General features: G+C 37.1%; 1 protein-coding gene across 1 annotated transcript; it reads right to left on the bottom strand.

The window, feature by feature from the left end:
* Positions 1-13,630: 13,630 nt before the first annotated feature.
* LOC114045545 (small nuclear ribonucleoprotein F-like) lies at positions 13,631-13,891 on the bottom strand. The gene has a single exon (XM_027865629.1). It carries the CDS (start codon positions 13,889-13,891, stop codon positions 13,631-13,633), a length of 261 nt encoding a protein of 86 aa, XP_027721430.1.
* Between the last annotated feature and the right edge of the window lie 5,271 nt (positions 13,892-19,162).

The following is a 19,162-nucleotide window of genomic DNA, read 5'->3' as shown; positions in this document are numbered from 1 at the left end:
TGGGCAAATTATTCTATAATAATTCTATAAACATGTTCTCATTTATAAAGTGGGATGTTAGACTAGATGATCTCAGGTTCCTTCTAACTCTAAAATTCTATGCATCAGTTCATCTGGTAGGATTTGATCTTGGCCATGGGAGGTGAATGTCAGATTTTTCATAGTCACTTTCATAAAGGAAATAGGTGCAGGAGATGCACGTTTACTAGAAATGCATGACCTATATGGTTAGAAGGAAGAAAAGTTTGTCACTGAGATGATTTAGTGAGGAAGCAATTACTGTAGGCAGTATTTCAGGCTACTAAGGGAAGCTAGGGTCAAGTGAATATTTGTGTTCTATTCCTTTAGCCCATAAAAACATAATTTATTGTTACAAATTATAATTACTCATCAGTATGAGGATACCCGAAATAGAACAAAAAAAAAAAAAAACCCATAGGGTCTCGAGCAAGACTGAAGTTAAGGGGAAGAAATGAGTCCATCACTGAATCAAATATGAAGGTTGATCCTGAGAACAGAATGATCTTTGCAGTCTTTTTCTATATGTTGGTTAGTTTTGTTAAACTGGTTTGGATTTTTTTTGCTTTTGCTTCTTTTTTATTTTTTGTTATAAGGCATGGCAGTCTGAGAGGGAGAGGGGGAAGAGATAGGTTGGGAAATATAGGTAATGGAAAAACATAAGATATCAGTAAAAATTTGCTAAAAGTAAAATGTAACAAAAAAAATCTTGACTGTCATTTCTTCCTGCTGCTGTCATTTGGAAATAATATAAGGCTTTAGTTTTCCATATTTCTATATTTCTCCATATTTTCCTCTCTGTAGCCTAAACGCCTTTTGATGTTCTGACATGAGTGTTAGTCTGGTAAACCTAGAGGAGATTTTGTTGCTATAGCAATTGTTCAATTTACTGATTGTCATGAATATGCCATATTTTCTCTGTGAAGATCTAGACGTGTTCAGGGTCTCGCCATCTCACACAGAAGGTCCAAACTTTCTCTATTTCTTGCCTCTTCAGATACATTTAGGTTAATCTATAGACCTAAAGTTGTAGTGGTTGTAAATCCTCTAAAAATTTACATTTGTGTGAGAGAAAATTCTATCATTTCTCTTTAAAAAGGAACAAATGAATAGTTTTCTCATCGCATAGTGCTATGTATATATAGCCAGATGTTGGGGATCTATGTCTACTGTTTTTGTTTTTTGGAGAGGCAATCAAGGTTAAGTGACTTGCCAGGGTCACACAGCTAGTAAGTGTCAAGTGTCTGAGGCTAGATTTGAACTCAGGTCCTCCTGACTCCAAGGCCAGATCTCTATCCACTGTGCCACCTACTGGCCCCCCTATATCTACTGTTGAACAGGAATCCTCCAATGTTTATTTACCTGAGTCCTTGGAGAATTCATCTCTTCCCATTCCTAAGAGGGGAGGCTGAGATGAGATGCCACGTAAGAGGTGACTACGTCAAATAGTATGAGAAAGCATTGAGAGCCACGCTCAATTGAGCTAAGATTCAGGGGAAAGCCACCATGGAGAGAAGAAAGTCTGTAACTATTTCATTATTGGCTCAATGGCCTGTGTAGTCTCTTCCAGGTCTAAATCTTATGATCTTATGATTGCTCAAATGCATGTGAGAGAAGTACACAGGAAAGAGAAGTAAGAGATTTTTAAACGAGATGTTCTCACCAGAGAGAGAAAGTGATAAATTTTTTTTTTTTAATTAGTAGGATCTTTCCAACTGGGAACAAAAGAGAATCATTGATTCATTTTTTTATATCATCCTCAAAACACAAAGAACACATGAATCCATCCGAGACAACAAATGAACCTAGAAGTTTCAGAACTGAGAATAGAGGTAAGATTTGTAAGAGAGCTAGAGTTTGACTTTCTCAGACAAACCTCAGACACCGCCTCTTCCCACTGCTAATCCCTCAGCAGTATTGAAAAGAAAACCATTTCCTCAAGAGCTAGAGCTGAGAGCATTGACTTGAGAGAAAATAATGGAAGAGTTTGGAAAGAGCTGTTTGGCCTAGACAGGAGTGGAGACCAGCCAACTCTCCTAATCACTGCCAAGCACTTTTGACCCCAACACAATTGCTAGGTGTGTACTAATAAATGCTTATTGAATCATTAAGCCATAGAACTAAAACAAGAGAATAGGGTAGATTAAATTTTCTTTTATGAGGAATTATGACTCTGATTGAGACACAAAGCATATTATCACGTCCTTAGTGATTTTTGGTCATATGGTTGAGTGAGAGGTTGGGTTGAAACCTAGCTTCTACTTTCAGTGCCTCAAAGGCTGCATGGTCCAGTGAAAAGAGCATTGAGTCTGGAGTCAGAAGACCTGGGTTTGAAGTCCGCCTATAATGCTTAATAATAACAGAAAAGAAGTGATATGAAAGAATAAATAACAAGAAAAACATCATCCAGAAAAATCTAGGGCAAAGAAGGAAAAATGAACAAGTGACCTATAAAAGGAAACAATAAAGTGAATACATATCAGATTAAAGGGAAATGACTGAAAAGTCCCTGATGAACAGAAGAGCAAGACAATAAATTATATGGAATCCTAAGAAATGGTAATAAAACAAGGGGGAAAAACAGTATGGTTCAAGAACAAAACAAAAAAAAATTAAGAGAGGAAATTAGAGTGGAAATCAGAATGCTTAAAAAATAAAAAGACAAATAAGGGAGTAGAAATTTTAGAATGTGTGATGGAGAATGAATCTGAAACAGCAGATATTCTGAAGAAGAGAATGGCAGATTGAGAAATAAAAAATACTGAAATGGAAGAAAATTTGAAAGAACACAATCAAAAGACAAAATCATTGGAAGAATACTTGAATCCTGTATAAGCAAAGACAACTGATCTTGAAAATAGAATGCATATTAATAATACTAGTCTCATAGGTCTTCTCAAAGAATATGATGAAATAAAAAATCTAAATAACAAAAATCAGGGGAAAAATCATTTTCAATGTACTGAAAACAGATGTCAAAATCCAGATTGGTAGATTCCACAGGATGCCAACAGATACAAATGCCATGTTTGATACCCAAAAAAAGGTTAGATTTTAAAACTTCAACATTAAAGAAATTATATATTACATAGAAAATTACATATTATAAAATTATTATATATAATTATATATATTATAAATATTTCAGGCATCCAGAAAAGAGCCCTTTTATCTATCAAGGAAAATCAGTTTGAATATCTCCTCATTTATGAACAAAGGTAGAAGTGGAATCTGATTTTCAAAAAGGCAAAAGATGTAAATTTGAATCCCTGCCAAAATCCTACAAAGCTGAACCGTATTGTGAATGAAAACAATTCAGATTTCAGCAAAAGGAAGTAATTCAAGTCATTCCTCCAAAGAAAAACAGAGGTGAGCAGGGTATTTGACATACAAACATCTCAAATACAAGAAAGGTAAATGAGTACTGTTTGCAAGAAAAGACTAAGCAATAATATTGATGCTGTCATGCTTTTAAGGCTAGACAAGGCTATCAAAAGTACCCTTTCATCAATTAGAAGGCAGTGAAAGAATATCTATGAATAAAAGAATCTGAGAGGCAAAAGAACTTAAGGCAGCTAAAAATATCAAGAGGAAAGAAGACCTGAGTTAATATTTTTTTCCTCTTTTAAAAAAATTAATTTATTTATTTTTAGTTTTCAACATTCACTTCCATAAGCTTATGAGATTTAAATTTTCTCCTCCTCCCTCCCCACCTCCCTCTCTAAGATGGCATGCAATCTGATATAGGCTCTACATATACATTCCTATTAAACATATTTTCACATTAGTCATGTTGTAAAGAAGAATTAGAACCAATGGGAGAAACCACAAGAAAGAAGAAACAAAGCAAAACAGAAGAAAAAAAAAGAGCAAATAGTATGCTTTGATCTGCATTCAAACTCCATAGTTATTTCTCTGGATATGGATAACATTTTCCATCATGAGACTTTTTGAAACATCTTAGATCCTTGCATTGCTGAGAAGAGCTAAGTCTATCAAAGTTAGTCATCATGCAATGTGGCTGTTACTGTGTACAATGTTCTTCTGGTTCTGCTTACTTCACTCAGCATCAGTCCATACAAGTCTTTCCAGGTTTTTCTGAAGTCTGCTTACTCATCATTTCTTTTTTTTCCTTTTTTTTGGGGGTGGGGTTTTAGGCGATTGGGGTTAAGTGACTTGCCTAGGGTCACACAGCTAGTAAGTGTCAAGTGTCTCAGGCCAGATTTGAACTCAGGTCCTCCTGACTTCAGGGCTGGTGCTCTATCCACTGAACCACCTAGCTGCCCTTTGCTCATCATTTCTTATAGCACAATAGTATTCCATTACATTCACATACCACAACTTGTTCAGTCATTCCCCAACTGATGGGCATCCCTTCAATTTCCAATTCTTTGCCATCACAGAAAGAGCTGCTATAAATATTTTTGTACATGTGGGTCCTTTTCCCATCTGAGTTAATATTTCTTAAACTAAAATGCATTCCCCCATTAGTAAGTCAATATTTTAGGGGATGAGCAAGTAAAGAGAAAAATCAGCTGAGTAGGAAGAGGGGAGGACAGGGATAGGGGAGCCAGAGATATACTCATACCATGCCTAGAGGGGGAAATGTTTTTTTTTTTTTTGGTCTCATACCCTGTATGAGGGAGAGGAGGGCCTTTGGGAAAGCTGGGAAAGAACACTGGAGGGTAAGACCCAGCAGGAATAAAAGTCAGTCCCTACTGATGGAAGGGAAACGTTATGGGGATATTGTGGTATTTGTCTCAAGGCAGGTGACAGGGGTCTTACAAAGAGTATATTCAAGGGGAGTTGATACTTCAGGAGACTTCTCTGTGCAGGACCATCCTATCACAAGAGAAGGTGAATATGGGTCCATAGGAACACATGGAATAGAGGATAGGCAGATAGGGGAACATAGCTTAAAAGTGGCAATGTATTGTCCTTAGGCTAAGTAGGTAGAAAATGAAAGGGCATGGAGTAGTTTTGATGGGGTGATGGGACCTAGACCCTGAATTTTCCCATACATTTTAGCAACCCAGTCCCTGAATTTTCCCACATGACCCAGTCCCTGACATCTTGCCAAAGGCATCTGGCCCACCCCATCCCACCTAGATACTTGACAGTTCTTTCCAGTTCCTCCTGGACCACCCCAGGCTATTTATTTCCCACTCCTTAATCCTATCCAAATCTTCTCACAGTCTTTTTTTGTATAAAACTATCAATCTCACCCCCATTAAATTGAAGATTCTTAGATCTCACCTGCTCCTATTGGTGTTACAATAAACTGCCCCTTAACTGACCCCCATTAAGCTTCAAGTTCACTAGGAATCCTGCCTGCCATACTAGTGTTACAATAAACCTCGCTACTTTGACTGAAAGCAGGCTTGAGTGCTTGAATTCTTTCCAGGCAGACCTCCCCCCTCTACCTTTACATTTCAGGGTTACCAGCACCCCAGACCACAATAGTTTTGGTTCTTTATCAAGGCAAACAGATTGTCTTCCACTAGACTACATTTCTTCCTTCATTAATCAGTATTTGTGGGATTGAGTGTCTTCCAATGAAGCCCTTTAAAAAGACAAAGGAACAAAAAGAGATGGAGAAGGAACATAATGATATCTGTAATCACCCACAATATCTGAGCAATATAAAGGAGGGAGCAAATTTTTTTCTTCCAGAGGCTCCATCTAGTAGGAAGGTCTCAGAGAGAATAAAGAAAGAATGTGTAATCACAAAGCCCATAGATTCCAGAGTAGCTTGTTTGGGGATGAAGTAATTTAACATTTTTTGAAAAGAGATGCCACAAATAAATAATAATCAAACCAAGACAGTGAATGGTTGGGACTGGGATCAGGGCAGGGAGGATTATATATTGAATAATAATCTGTACTACAAAAGGAAAGGGCAAAAAAAAAAGAATAACAATAAAAATAAATTTAAAGAATTTGGGCGGGGGTAAAGGGGTAGAAAGAGTATGGGAAGAGACTGTGAGCAAAACAAATCACAAGAACTACATGGTGATTTAAAAGAGAAGAAAAAAATTTAAATCAACACAAAAGAATTAAATGGAGAAAAATTAAACATATATATGAATTTATTAAACTTCTCAATAAAATTAAAGTGAAATTATGGCTGTTCCTTGTATTTATCAGCATTCTGAGGGAGTAGCCTCTCATTAGTCATCCTATGATGTTTTCTTTCTTGTTTAATTTCTGATTAACTAAGAGACTTTTGCACCTCATAAAGAGATTTCACAAAGAGGTCATCATGTCTTTTAGTTTAAGACCTCTTAGGCTGGCCCCTTTTCTGTGCAAGATCCTGGACATTCAAGAACATTCATTTATTCAATATAAACCCCTTACAAGGGTAAGATCAAGATCCTTTTTAGTTCTGAAAAAAGGAAAGACATTTTTATGGGGGTGGGGACAAAATTCAAGGAGAAAAATTCATTCTCTCCTGCTGGAATCCTCTTATTTTCTCCTTCTACTTACAGTTTAGATCATCTAGTTAGTCATTCAACAAAGCACTGGCCACTTTCTTCTAATTCCTCATCCCAACAACCTTTCAATTTCAATCTTGATGGTTCTTAACCATTGGCTTTCTCTACTCCTATTCTCAAGCCATAAGAGGGTGCTAGTAGAAGTCACGAATCTTACTGACTTGGTCTACTACAAATTCATACTATACAACCTCAAATGGGCCCTGTTACACAGAGAATGACACCCTTTTACACTCCCCATATAGGCTTTTATAAACCATTTTTTTTTCTGATGACCCCAGCTTAGCCCCCTACTCCACTCTCCCTCAGCAGATGATTTCCTCACTTATTTTACTGAAATGTTTGAGGCCATCCATCATAAGCTCCCTCATCTCTCATCTCTCATTTCCGTATCTTAAAACCTTTTTTTGTATGAACTGATAAGGCACAAAGAAAGCAAAGTCAAAATAATGCACACAATTAATGAAATAATGTAAATAAAGATGGTGCTAAAAGGCAATAAAACACAGGTCACATACAACAGAACAATGTTGGTACCAAGATATTAAAGTTAAAGGACACATCCTTTCTGTTAATAATCAGTAAACAGAGAAAGTGGAAAGTGCCAAGTACTTGGAGTCATGATTGCTCTGTTAGGTGGTTTCACTGAATTGTTTTAAGAGTTTGAGGAGTGGTTGGTTTGGGGGGTTATTTATTGGAAAGTTCTATTGTACCTAGGTATATAAATCTATAAAATGAGGGGGTTGAGCTAGATTGAACTTTAGGTCTTTTCTAGCTCTCTTTGCTTTCACCCATCCTTTGTCTTACTTCTAGTCTCAGATGATGAGGTGGCCCTCCAAGTCTAACCCCTCCACTAGTGTCCTCGATCCATGGGGTATGCTGGATAGAGCACTAGCCTCAGAGTTCAGAAGCACTGAGTTTGAATCTTGCCTCAGACATTTACTGTCTGTGTGGCCCTGAGCAAGACCCTTAATGTTGCTCAGTTTCTTCTGTAAAATGAAGACAGGAGTAGCACCTACCTCACAGGTAGGGTGAGGATCAAGTGAGATAATACATGTAAAGTGCTTTGCAAACCTCAAAGTACTATGTAAATGTTGGCATTTTATTATCTCCTTCAGAAGCTTGCTGCATCTATTTCATCTCCAATTTCTTTTTAATATCTCTCTTCTTTCCCCTACTCCTGCCTTTCTCTCTCTCTCTCTCTCTCTTTCTCTCTCTCTCTCCTTCTTTTCTTTCTCTTCCTCTCTCCCTCTGCTTCTCTCTGTCTCTGTCTGCTTATCTCTCTTCTCCCCATCTCTCTGTATCTCTTTTATCTTTCCCTCTTAATGTATAAATATTATAAATATGATTAAATCTCTCCTAGTCTTAAAAAAAATCTTTCATTGATCTTGCCATGTCCTCACATCCTTCTTTAATTCAGCAAGCATTTATTAAATACCTACCATAGGTCAGGGGGCACAGGTAGTGCTGGGCCTGAAATCAGGAAGATCTGAGTTCAAATTTGACCTCAGACACTTACTAGCTGTATGACCCTGGGCAAGTCACTTAACCCCTATTTGCCTCAGTTTCTCATCTGGTAAAGTGGGGGCACATTGGAGAAGAAATGGTAAACCACTCCAGTATCTTTCTCAAGAAAAATCCATGGACAATAGTCCATGGGGTCATGAAGAGCAGGACACGACTGAAAAACTAAGTAACAATTAACCATAGGTCAGGCATTGTACTAGATACAAAGACAAAAACATTACAGTCCCTGACCTCAAGAAGTTTAAATTCTATTCCAACTATTGTCCTCTACCTCAACTCCACCTGGTTTTTAAATCTGTAGAAAGAGTAGTCAGAGTATGTTACTCAGAGTCAGAAAAGAAGAACCATTTCAGTGTTAGCTACATGAACTTGAATAGTGCTTTTATTTTTCTTTCTCTGTCAGATTCTTTTTCATTCTGACATCCCAAATGGCTTGTCCATACTTTTATTGGAGGCCACTGTGACTTAAGTTCTTCCACAAGTGAATGGGAGATATACGTTGGCCCATACGCACAAAACCAGGCCTTGAAGTTTCTCGCTTGATATTGAAAAGCTTTCTTTTCCAGATGCGTTTTCTGAATTTGATTTTGATGTACTGATGTAATACAGTCTCTCTCTCTTGCAACAAGAAATGGAGTTTCATTTAAATTTCATTTGTTATTCTAATTGATATAGTTCTTTCACAGGGTTCCATTTTCAACCTTTAAAAAAAGGTTCCTTTTACTTTTTTTTAATAAAAATTTTATTCCTAGTTTAATTTCATAGTATTCAAATGTCAAACATTTGGCTTGAAATGAGGTTTTTCTATTACTTGGTCTCTACATTTATCAAGGGTTTTTGTTTTTAAAAGGATACCTCTGAATATGTTTTTCAGCTAAATTTTTATACTAACAATAGAGTGAAATAATGTTCTTGGTCAAAAGAGCTCTTACTATTATAATGTGCTAAGACCAGATTTATCTCTACAGTGGGTTGTGATGGTGATGGTTGTTTTCAATATGCATTTATTTAAGTGTCTAGTTAGAGTTAGGTACACAAGGTACAGAGGAAAAATTTTACTCTTAAGAAGATTATATTCCTAATGGGGAGATAATTCCTACATGAAATTACTAATAAACAAATTTAAGGTATCACATAAGTAATTATGATATACTTTAGTGGAGGAAAGACTAAACACAAAATTTTTATTAATATTAATTAATAATTAATATTATGCTACATGCTATTAATGTTATACTTTAGTGTAATATTATTGATAATATAATAGGATAATTATTATTAATATAATCTTATTAGTATAAATACTTCTTTAGTATTTGTTGCTGTATTACCTACCTTATACATTGCTCAGAAAGAATTTTAAATTCTGAAGTAAGCAGTGCTCCTCCATAAAGACCTACTTTGATGTTGTACTGCAGTGTGGAGGTGAGGCTGGGGTATCTGATACTATTCCAGCAAAATCCAAGCTCTGTCAGTCTCCACCATACTTGAAAGTCTGCAATATGGTCTGGCAATAGAGTAGGTCTGCTTTCTATAGACCAATTTAGTTAAGTACAAATAGGCTCATTTCTGGTATGCTGGCCGCTTGGTGATGAATTTTTTCACTATATCAATCCATGTCATGAAGCAAAGTGTAAAATGACCTTCTGTTCTGTGTGGCTCCCTTCTGTTTCTGAGTGGTAGAGGAAGAGAGAGTACAGGGTACTGAGAATCACACAGTTTTTAGGCCATCTATGAACTTTCATTTGACTCCTGGTACTTTAAATATGATGTCTTTGTCCAATGGCCAATAGGGGGCGTATTGCTAGAGGAGTTAAATCATAGCAGTGTCTGTTGTAATAATTTTATACAGGAGTATTGCCATAGCAAGGAGACAAAAAAAGTCCCTCAAAAGTTCCTTTGTCAAAAAATACTTGACGTCCTTGCCCAGCGGAAAGAAATGGTAGGTCAAGGCAACACTGGTTTAGAATATAAACAGTACTTAATGTCTCTTCCAATAAGGTGTCTCCCATCCACATGTAAGGGTAGGGATTAATTGAATAAATCAATCAATTTACTCTGCTCCATTTAAAGTATGTGTCAAGATGCTAAACCCCAATCAAAATCATTCAAAATCCTTTGAAAGAAAGTTTCATAAATAACAAATAACTAGATGAAAACATCTCTCTTTTGAATCAATAAATCATAGGCTTTGGACTAAATACAAAAAAGTCCTTCATAAATTGGAATGACATTGATAGGAAGTCTATTCTGATTGACTGGACTAGTTGGTCATATGATGGGTATCTTGTATAAAACCAGGAACTAGTTCAAAACCAAGGAGATCTGAGTGAGTAGTGAGCCAGGAAAGAGCATTCCAGACAAATTCCTGAGGAGAAATTATTTGAAGGGAAAGAGCACCTTGGCATTAGCTGCATCTATCCTCATCCTTGCCTTGGCCAAAGGAGAAGCTTCTGAGTTTTAAAGGGTATAGAGTACTTAGGGCTCCCTCTACACATCATAGCAGTATCTCCAGATCAGCAATGAAAGCCATGGAGAAATTAGATGAGATAAGGAGATCAGATTTAAAATTGTACAAAGATCCCAATAGAAAAGCTATTCCATATCTAAGGGGAATATTTTGAGGATTTCAATAAAAAGGATTTGCAGGAACTATGACTTACCCCTTTGTGACAAGTGTTCTCTAAGCTTGAGCCCACTTTCCGCTAACTCTGTACATATTTGTGGGAGAATGTGTCTCAAACTTTTGGGGGTGATGTGTTGTACTATACTCACTTAGTAAATACACCTTTCGAAAAGCTAATTGGCTATGATTAAGTGATATCAACTGATAATCATGGCAGAAAGCACAGGGGCTTATGGGCCATAGCACTAGAAAAGTCAACTTCCAGCCCATCAAGGATATCCTTAGAGCCCCAAGAGGATGTAGTAGACATGATCTAAGGACCCCACTCATCAATGGGAGTGTGAGTTGAGATAGTTGCCTTAGAGTATGTGCTACACATACATCAAAATTATTCAAGATCCCTTGAAAGATGCAGTGTCCTAAATAACAAATGACATTGTGCAATGACTTCTGCACATAAATATCAAGCAAGGCATAGTATCAAGATGTATGTTTGCCAAAGGTGTTAGCCACCGTAGTAGAGGAGCTCCATTATGGACTCCAAATTAAAGAAGGATTTCATGTGGAGGGTGAATTCCTACTCCAAATGCTCCTGTTTTCAAATAACATTGTGTTGTTTGTATCAAGCCCTGGAAGAGAGTCTCTTGGCATCTGTTACCACATTGTGCTGGTGGCATCAAGCCCTGAAACACTGCAAAGCCTCCTGGGAGAAATTCGTTACCATTCAGTAGAGTATAGTCTCATCATTCATACAGAAAGACCAAATATAGGAGAATGACTATTGCCTGGATTATAGCATACAATTGGATGGTCACTTCAGATGGCTCATCTAATAGTATGTATACCTGGGACAGACAGCATAAATGGACAAGTTGAGCCAGAACTAAAAAGGAGAGAAGAGCAGACTGATTTGCTTTCAGGAAATTGAAAATTCCTTTAATGACCCTCAATCTTCTTCTGGAAACAAAGTTCTATCTAATAAAATTACTCTATCAGTGTTGTTATATGGCTGCAAGACATGGATAATTATGGTCTCCAAATAATAGAAGATACGTATCAGGCAATGGACAGGCACATGGTGGGTGTGAGCATGCTGCAACATATATCCAGTAAGGAATGTTAAAGAAGAACAGAGTTTTAAAGCTAAATTCACAATTTTCCCCCTGCCAACAGGCAGAACTAGGAAAACAAATTAGGTCTCAAGACCTAGTGTTATAGAAATAAGACTATATTACCTCCTATCATTCTCACTAACTTATCAGTAATAAAAACTTTAAAGGGTTTTATTTTTATTTTTTTAGCTAGGCAATGGGGTGAAGTGACTTGCCCGGGGCACACAGCTAAAAAGTGTCAAGTGTCTGAGGCCAGATTTGAACCCAGGTCCTCCTGACTCCAGGGCCTGTGCTCTGTCTACAGGGTTTTATTTTCTGGGGGGGAAGAAATCTAATGATAATAATAATTTGCATTCATGTAACACTCTAAGTTTTACAAAACCCTTGAATCCACCATCATTATTATTATGACCACAAAAATTAATACAATTATTTTCATTTGTCTGAGTCCGATTCAAGCATTTTATATTCTTCTAGCATCTTATAAGTTATATGCTATCAATTTTTAGCCAATATTTTCTAAGCTTTCTTATCTACTGAGTACTTTCAATAAATTATTAGTCATTGGTCCTCTGAGATTTTTTTGAACCTATTTTGTATTTATCTTTATTTTATGGGCTTCCATTGCCAAAAAAATCACCACTAAATAGCCAGCCTATTGGTGATGAGCCTATCCATAATTAATTAGGTTGTTCTCCTGAAAGCAGATGGTTTTATTGCTGGGGCATATACTCAAAGCTTTTCCAACCTGATAGAACATGCCAGAGTTGGTATTCTACTGGCATAGACTATAAGAATTGAAGGTCAACCTAGAACACAATGAAACATTAGATTAGGATTTTGTGAAGGATCAAAATCAGAAGAAAAAGAAGAAAATACTGGAAAAAAAAACCAGTCATAAACAGATTGAAACAACTCAATCCTGAACTTTTAAAATAAGTAATTAGTAATGAAAAGTGGGATGACAGAAATGACATTAACACTTATAATAATTTTATATAGAGATTAAACCAATGTATAGCGATTACTACAACATTACCAAAAGAGCCCAGAAAACATCTTAGCAAACATTTGGTTTTCCAAGTGGAGAGATGGTGGCCATAGGCAACATCAATTTAGAATACAGATTCAATTCTCAAATCTTACAGAGAAGAATGCTGGATGATCACATCCTAAAATGGAGAAGCAGTGGTGGATAAATCTAGTTTGTAGAAAACTTGGCTCTAGCTAAGTAAAATCAGCCTAAAGGCATTTAAGGGTGAAAATGGAAGGAGGACAACAAATAGAGGAAAAATAAAAAAGATTTATAAAGATTACTGTAGCAAACTGTTTACCATTGAGGACATAAAGGTATTGCTGTATGGCTATGAAATATAATACAATGGTTTCTGAGAACTAAAAGTGAATATTGCAAAGAGGGCAAAGGAGAAGCACATAGTATAAATGATCAGGCTATTATAAGTAACCAAGGAACCATTTTGAAGTAAAAGAATAAAAGATGTCATTAAGGAAATGTACCATAGGAAAAATGATGGGCTGCCAATGTTGTTAGGGCAAGGTATGGAAAACGGTTAGTCAAAGTGTTTCACTGTTACCCTTGAGGTGTTAAAAGAAAATAAGGAAAGCACGTTAATTGGACCCCTTCTGTTGAACTTACAGGAGAAAATGGACAATGTGCAGGATGAGCAGACGTAGAAGGGTTACAATTTGCATCACTGGAGAGAACTCTGAAATCAAAGAGATCACAGATTCATTTGAGTGTTTGAATCGTGCACATTTCTAGAAATTGTGTATATTTCTAGAAATATACAAAAGAAATCCCTACCCCACCCCACCCCACCCCAGAAAAGATGTTATTCTCTCATTTCCCCATCTTCTTCCTCTTCTTCGACACCTCTGATGTAAAGGATATTATTGCACCTTATTAAAACTTCACCAAGGTGTCCAGACAATGCCCCATCTATGTATTCTTCTGTATTTGCAAGTTGCATGTTCATGTAGCCATCCACAGAGACCAGGTAACCTTTGTACTCCATTCCCCACTTAAGCTTCACCATCACCGGCTTCCCTGTCAGTCCATTCAGGAACGGTTTGGGGTTGAGGGGTAAACTCATCGTGGTCAACATGGTCAAGCCTATGGCCTCCCCAACCCTCCAGTATTGTTAACCCACTGGTTGTTAAGTATAGAAATCACACTATCATAAGCTATTTTAGATATAAAGAGGTTTCCTGAATTTTCTAGGATAGTCCTCATTTCCAAAAAAGAAAATGAATCTTTTTTTTTTTTAGGCAATTGGGGTTAAGCGACTTGCCCAGAGTCACATAGCTAGTAAGTGTCAAGTGTTTGGTCTGAGGTCCTCCTGACTTCAGGGCCGGTACTCTATCCACTGCCCCACCTAACTGCCCCCAAAATGAATCTTTAATGTGAATTTTCAAAAGGAATATCCTTTGTCATACCATGTGTTCTGATTTCTTGTTTGAAACATATGATCACTTTTGCCAGAAGATACCATACTGTAACATCTTTAAATTGATCCAAATTCTGATTAATTTTACATAAAATCATTAACCACCTGTGGGATAAGAAGAATGTTGGTGTAAATTTTCAGACTTCAGTTGAGAAATAGGAAGAATCAAAACGTGGAGTCTATAAGCAACCTGAGAAAGATTTTAACTATGTTATAACCTTAAAAAGTTTAAGTGTTGGAGCAGCTAGGTGGTGCAGTGGATAGAGCACTGGTCTTGGTGGCAGGAGAACCTCAGTTCAAATCCAGCCTCAGACACATAATACTTCCTAGCTGTATGACTCTGGGCAAGTCACTTAACCTCTTAAAAAAAAAAGTTTAAATGCTATAATCTTATAACTTGTTTTCGCTATTTGTACCTGTTATCAATGTTAACAGTTACTACCAAATATCTTTTGTAGAAGCATAACCATGAAAAAAAATTACTGGAAAAACACCTTCTATAACATATTAAAAGAGAAAGCAACTATTGTATGTGGAAAATTGACAGGCATTTCTCATGCTGAGACCATCTTTACTTGATATTTTTCAAATTCAAAGCTGAATCTTTCAATACAGATGTTGAGCTTGGACTGCTGAAATAAACTTGCATTTATATGTTGTGAAAATCTTTTTATTTTCCTCTCTCTGAATATACACCCTGTTCTCAGCATTAAGGATCTGGAAAGTTGTTAAGACAAACTTACGTTAAAGAGTTTTCAATCCTTTAAATCAAGGGGAATAATACGAATATTAATCAAATCTACTGAAAGAAAAGAGACATATGTATGAGGACTTTATATCTTTAGTTAAAATAACTGAAGAAAATGAAAAAGAAAGACATGCTAGTCTAATGGAAATATCCCAGAGAACAACTATATAATGTGATGTTAAAAATGATTACTGTTGGTAATCTGTGTCTTGGAGATTCAGAGCTCCCCTCCTGCCAGCCTTCTGACCAAAGTTCTTCAGAAGGACATCTCTGATAATGAGATTGCATTGAATCTTCTTATTTTGGTCAATTCCAATCCAGGCCTGAATTGATTTTATCTTACTCAGGTTTGGGTGGAGACAGACTTCCAAGACTTGGGGTAGTGTTTCCTTTGATGGCGGGCCCCTGTGGACTGTGATCTAAAGCACATACTCAATACCTCATTTTAATATGGTTTACCTCCTAGTATGTTGACCAGTCATGGTTGATTGGCACCCCTTGGGAACACCTACTCTTTGAAGGGCACATAAAGCTGTACCCCCAAATCCCAAACTGAGCCAGTTTTGAACTGGCCCCCTTATGGGGGCCCAATTTTGGACTGAACTCTCATGCAATGCATGTTAAACCACCTTGAGAAATTGAACCATGGACACATGTATCTCAATTTCATTTGTCTCTTTCTTAGAGACTCTGTTTCAAATTGGGGTTCATGGGGTTCCAGATTCATAGTGATTATACTGCATACTGTGTGTGTGAGAGAGAGAGCATAATGTGATTAATGTATCAAAGGTTTTCTCTTGACACAAAGGATCAGAGTATACTTTGGGGACCTCTAAACTTCCCTGGCTCTTTTGCATCTACCAGGTTGGAACTAGGGAACTTTAGTGTATGGCATTGCCTCTAAGGAATGCCATCAGATCTCTTTATATGCACTCACCCTAACAAGGCTTGAAAACATAGACCAAGTTTGTTTTATATAGCAAAGAACACAGAAAAGTAGGATGGTGTAGTGGGTGGAAAGTTGGACTCAGGGTCAGAAAGACCAGGCTTCAGTTTCTGCCTCTTAAATATACTATGTGGCTCCAGGCAAGTCACTTAATTTCTCAGTGTCTCCAAGCAAATTTTTAAGACTTTAAGTTGCAGAACAGGTGCCCAACTTCATTGACCTTCCTCATCAGCAGCCCCTTACACCAGTTTAATCACTGGTCCGATTAAAAAAAAACCCCACAAAAAGCAAATAAATACAGAAGAGACTCACATATGAATCAGTAAGTCAGGACCCGCTCCCCATTCTTGTGGGTCTTCTCCCAGGGACCAGTATAATCTACATGACTTATAATATTTACCCTACATTGGGCCCCCAGCAAGGAGAAAGGCCTTAGAGTTTTACTCTTGCACACTGGTACTGCATCTCTTCCCCCATTCCAGTTGCTTCTCTGACTCTCATTTCCCTCTGGAAATCCTGACCAGGCTATGTGAATTACTCTGAGTAGCCTTGCTAAAGCTTCTCCTGAGATCTCTGAGTTAAGGGAAAGGGAAGAGATGCAGCTACATCCTGCACATGGATCTATGGATCAGAAGCATAGGGAAATATCTGTTCAAAATAATTTCTTCTCTTTTCAAGACATTTATGGCATCTCCCATTCTACCCCCCCACAGGACTTTACCAAGAACTTTGCTGAAAAAAAAAAAAGTGACACCATCCATTGAGAGCCTCCTCTTTTCTTCACCCTATGCATTGTCACCTCAAAATCATCGCATAGCCTCTCCTCCTTTGTTCCATTACCAGAGGAAGAGGTGCCTCATCTTTTTGCATGTGCCAGCTCCTCTTACTTCTGTCTTTGATCCTGTCTCTTCCCAGGTCTTTTTGGAGGTTGCCCCTTCACTCATTTCTTTTCTCTCTCTAATTGTCAATTTTTCTTTATCAACTAGCTACTTCCCTAATACTATACCCAGATCTTAACATCCCTTAAAAAATCCCTTTGATCCTAACATCTTGCCAAACTACAGTGAACATCTCTTTTCCCTTTTATAGTCAAATTCTGAGGGAAAAGCTCTCTATGCTCATTATCTCTACTTTCTCACATCGCATTCATTTCTTAACCCTTTGATATCTGGTTTCTTACCTCAACACAACTGAGACTGTTCTCTCCAAGTTTACCAATGATCTCTTAACTGACCAATCTTATGACTTTTTCTTTCATATTGTTGACCAGCCCTTTTCTCTTGGACTCTCTTTCCTTCCTGGGCTTTTTATAATACCATTTTCTCTGGGTTGTCCTCATACCTATTTAGCTATTCTTTCTTCATCTTTTTTTTTTTAACTGGATCATCACCTCAGCGCTCTGTCTTAATCCCTCGTTGCTTTTTTCTTTGCACTCTTTCTTGGTAATTTCATTATCTCTCATGGATTCAACTATCATCTCAATACAATTGACTCCTAGATCTACCTATCTAGTCCCTTCTCTCTTCTGAACTCCAGTCCTACATCATTAGCTACTTATCAGATATCTCCAAATGTATGTCCTGTAGGCACCTCAAACTCAACATGTTTAAAACAGAACTATGTCTCTCCCATTACCACCCCAGCCCCTAATCTTCCCCTCTTCTTAATTTCCCTATTTCTTTTGAAAGCAGCACCAGTCTTCTTATCCCCAGGTTCTCAACCTTAGGGTTATTCTTAACTCTTTTGTTTCTCTTATCCCTTATATCCAATTAGTTGCCAAAGCTTCTCAACTCTATGTCTTTTGCTTCTGTCTCCTTCTTTCCACTTACGTGGCTGCCATTCTAGTTCAGGATCTCATCATTTGGACTATTGCAATAAAGAGCCTTTTAATTAATGATTACATTTCTGTCTTTATACCTATAGAGCCCAGCAGTGTCTGGAACATAGTTGGCATAAATGATGGCTGAATTACTGTTGAATGAAAAGATAGACTTTACACAATAGTGAAGATTTGTGTCCCCCACCCCGTACATTAATTACTTGTGTAATCCTTGCCAAGTCATTCCAACTCTTTGTGTCTCAGTTTCCTTCTCCTGTATAATGATAGAGTTAATGATACTTGCACTATCCACTTCACAAAGTTATTTTGAGGATAAAATGAGCTGCCATGTGAAATAACTGAAAAAGTAAAAGTACTTCAGCACATCCTTGGGAATCAAAAGGCTGGAAGGGCAGCCTTAACTTTTCTGGACCTTAATTTTCTTATTTGTGAAATGAAAGGCTTTTTATTCTTGAATAATGACCTCTCAGGTCCTCTCTAGTTCCTATGGAACTAGTGATTCCATTTTTATTGAGATTATATGAAATCCCATTTTTCTTCTTTGTTTTAATCCTTTCTGGTCCTTAAAATGCTACTTCAAGAGAAGCTTTATTTTTGGTGTTCATAAATCTCTATGGATTTCTTTTCTTTTTAACTTATTTCAGATTCTACCCACCCTGTAGTATCATCATCATCATCATTATTTTCATTTCCTTGTATTTCTTCTTGAGACCCAAATCTTGTATCTTCCATATCTTCAGTCAATCTCTTGGGATATTAAAGTAGCTCTAAAGCAACTCTCAGTTTCTTTGACCTGCTTAGGGATTTGGGATTTGTATCTCCTTTCTAGCAAGGAAAAATTCCCTCTGGCTATAGGATGGGTTCTTGGGTCCATTAGCATCAAGGAATTCTGAGTGCTTTCTTGATTTATTTCTTTTGAATCACTTCTGCTGGTTTTTTTTTTCTCAAAAAGAAAATAAAATGATCTTTAGTGATTTCTTACTTTCATCCTAAGGTTACAATAGAATTTCAATTAAGAGCCATCATTTGGTGGAGTGAAAGATAAAAACTGATAGTGTTTCCTGTCATCTGGAGGTACTGGATTGGATCCCAGAAGTTTGTATTTCTAGAGATGTCAGAATCCTTCATGTATCTACTGGGAGCAAGTCCTGCCACAGTTCTAAAAGTGGAATTAGTCTTCTCTAAGAAGCATTAAGTGAGATTTTCTTCCTCTGACTCAGAATCAGAATAGAACTAAGATCATGGTTTACAGTTTACTCTAGAGAGATGAAAGGTACTGGCAAGGTCTGAGTGGTCACCTACCAATATTTATGCTGTGGGATGAGTTCTGAGATTTGCAAAGATAACTTAATTTAGACTGGCACTTGAATTTGCAGAGTTAAG

Source organism: Vombatus ursinus, unplaced genomic scaffold, assembly GCF_900497805.2.
Source record: "Vombatus ursinus unplaced genomic scaffold, bare-nosed wombat genome assembly UNPS02014778.1, whole genome shotgun sequence".
Classification (NCBI taxonomy): domain Eukaryota; kingdom Metazoa; phylum Chordata; class Mammalia; order Diprotodontia; family Vombatidae; genus Vombatus; species Vombatus ursinus.
Note: the sequence above shows the minus strand (reverse complement) of the source record. Positions and strands in the feature narration are given on the sequence as shown.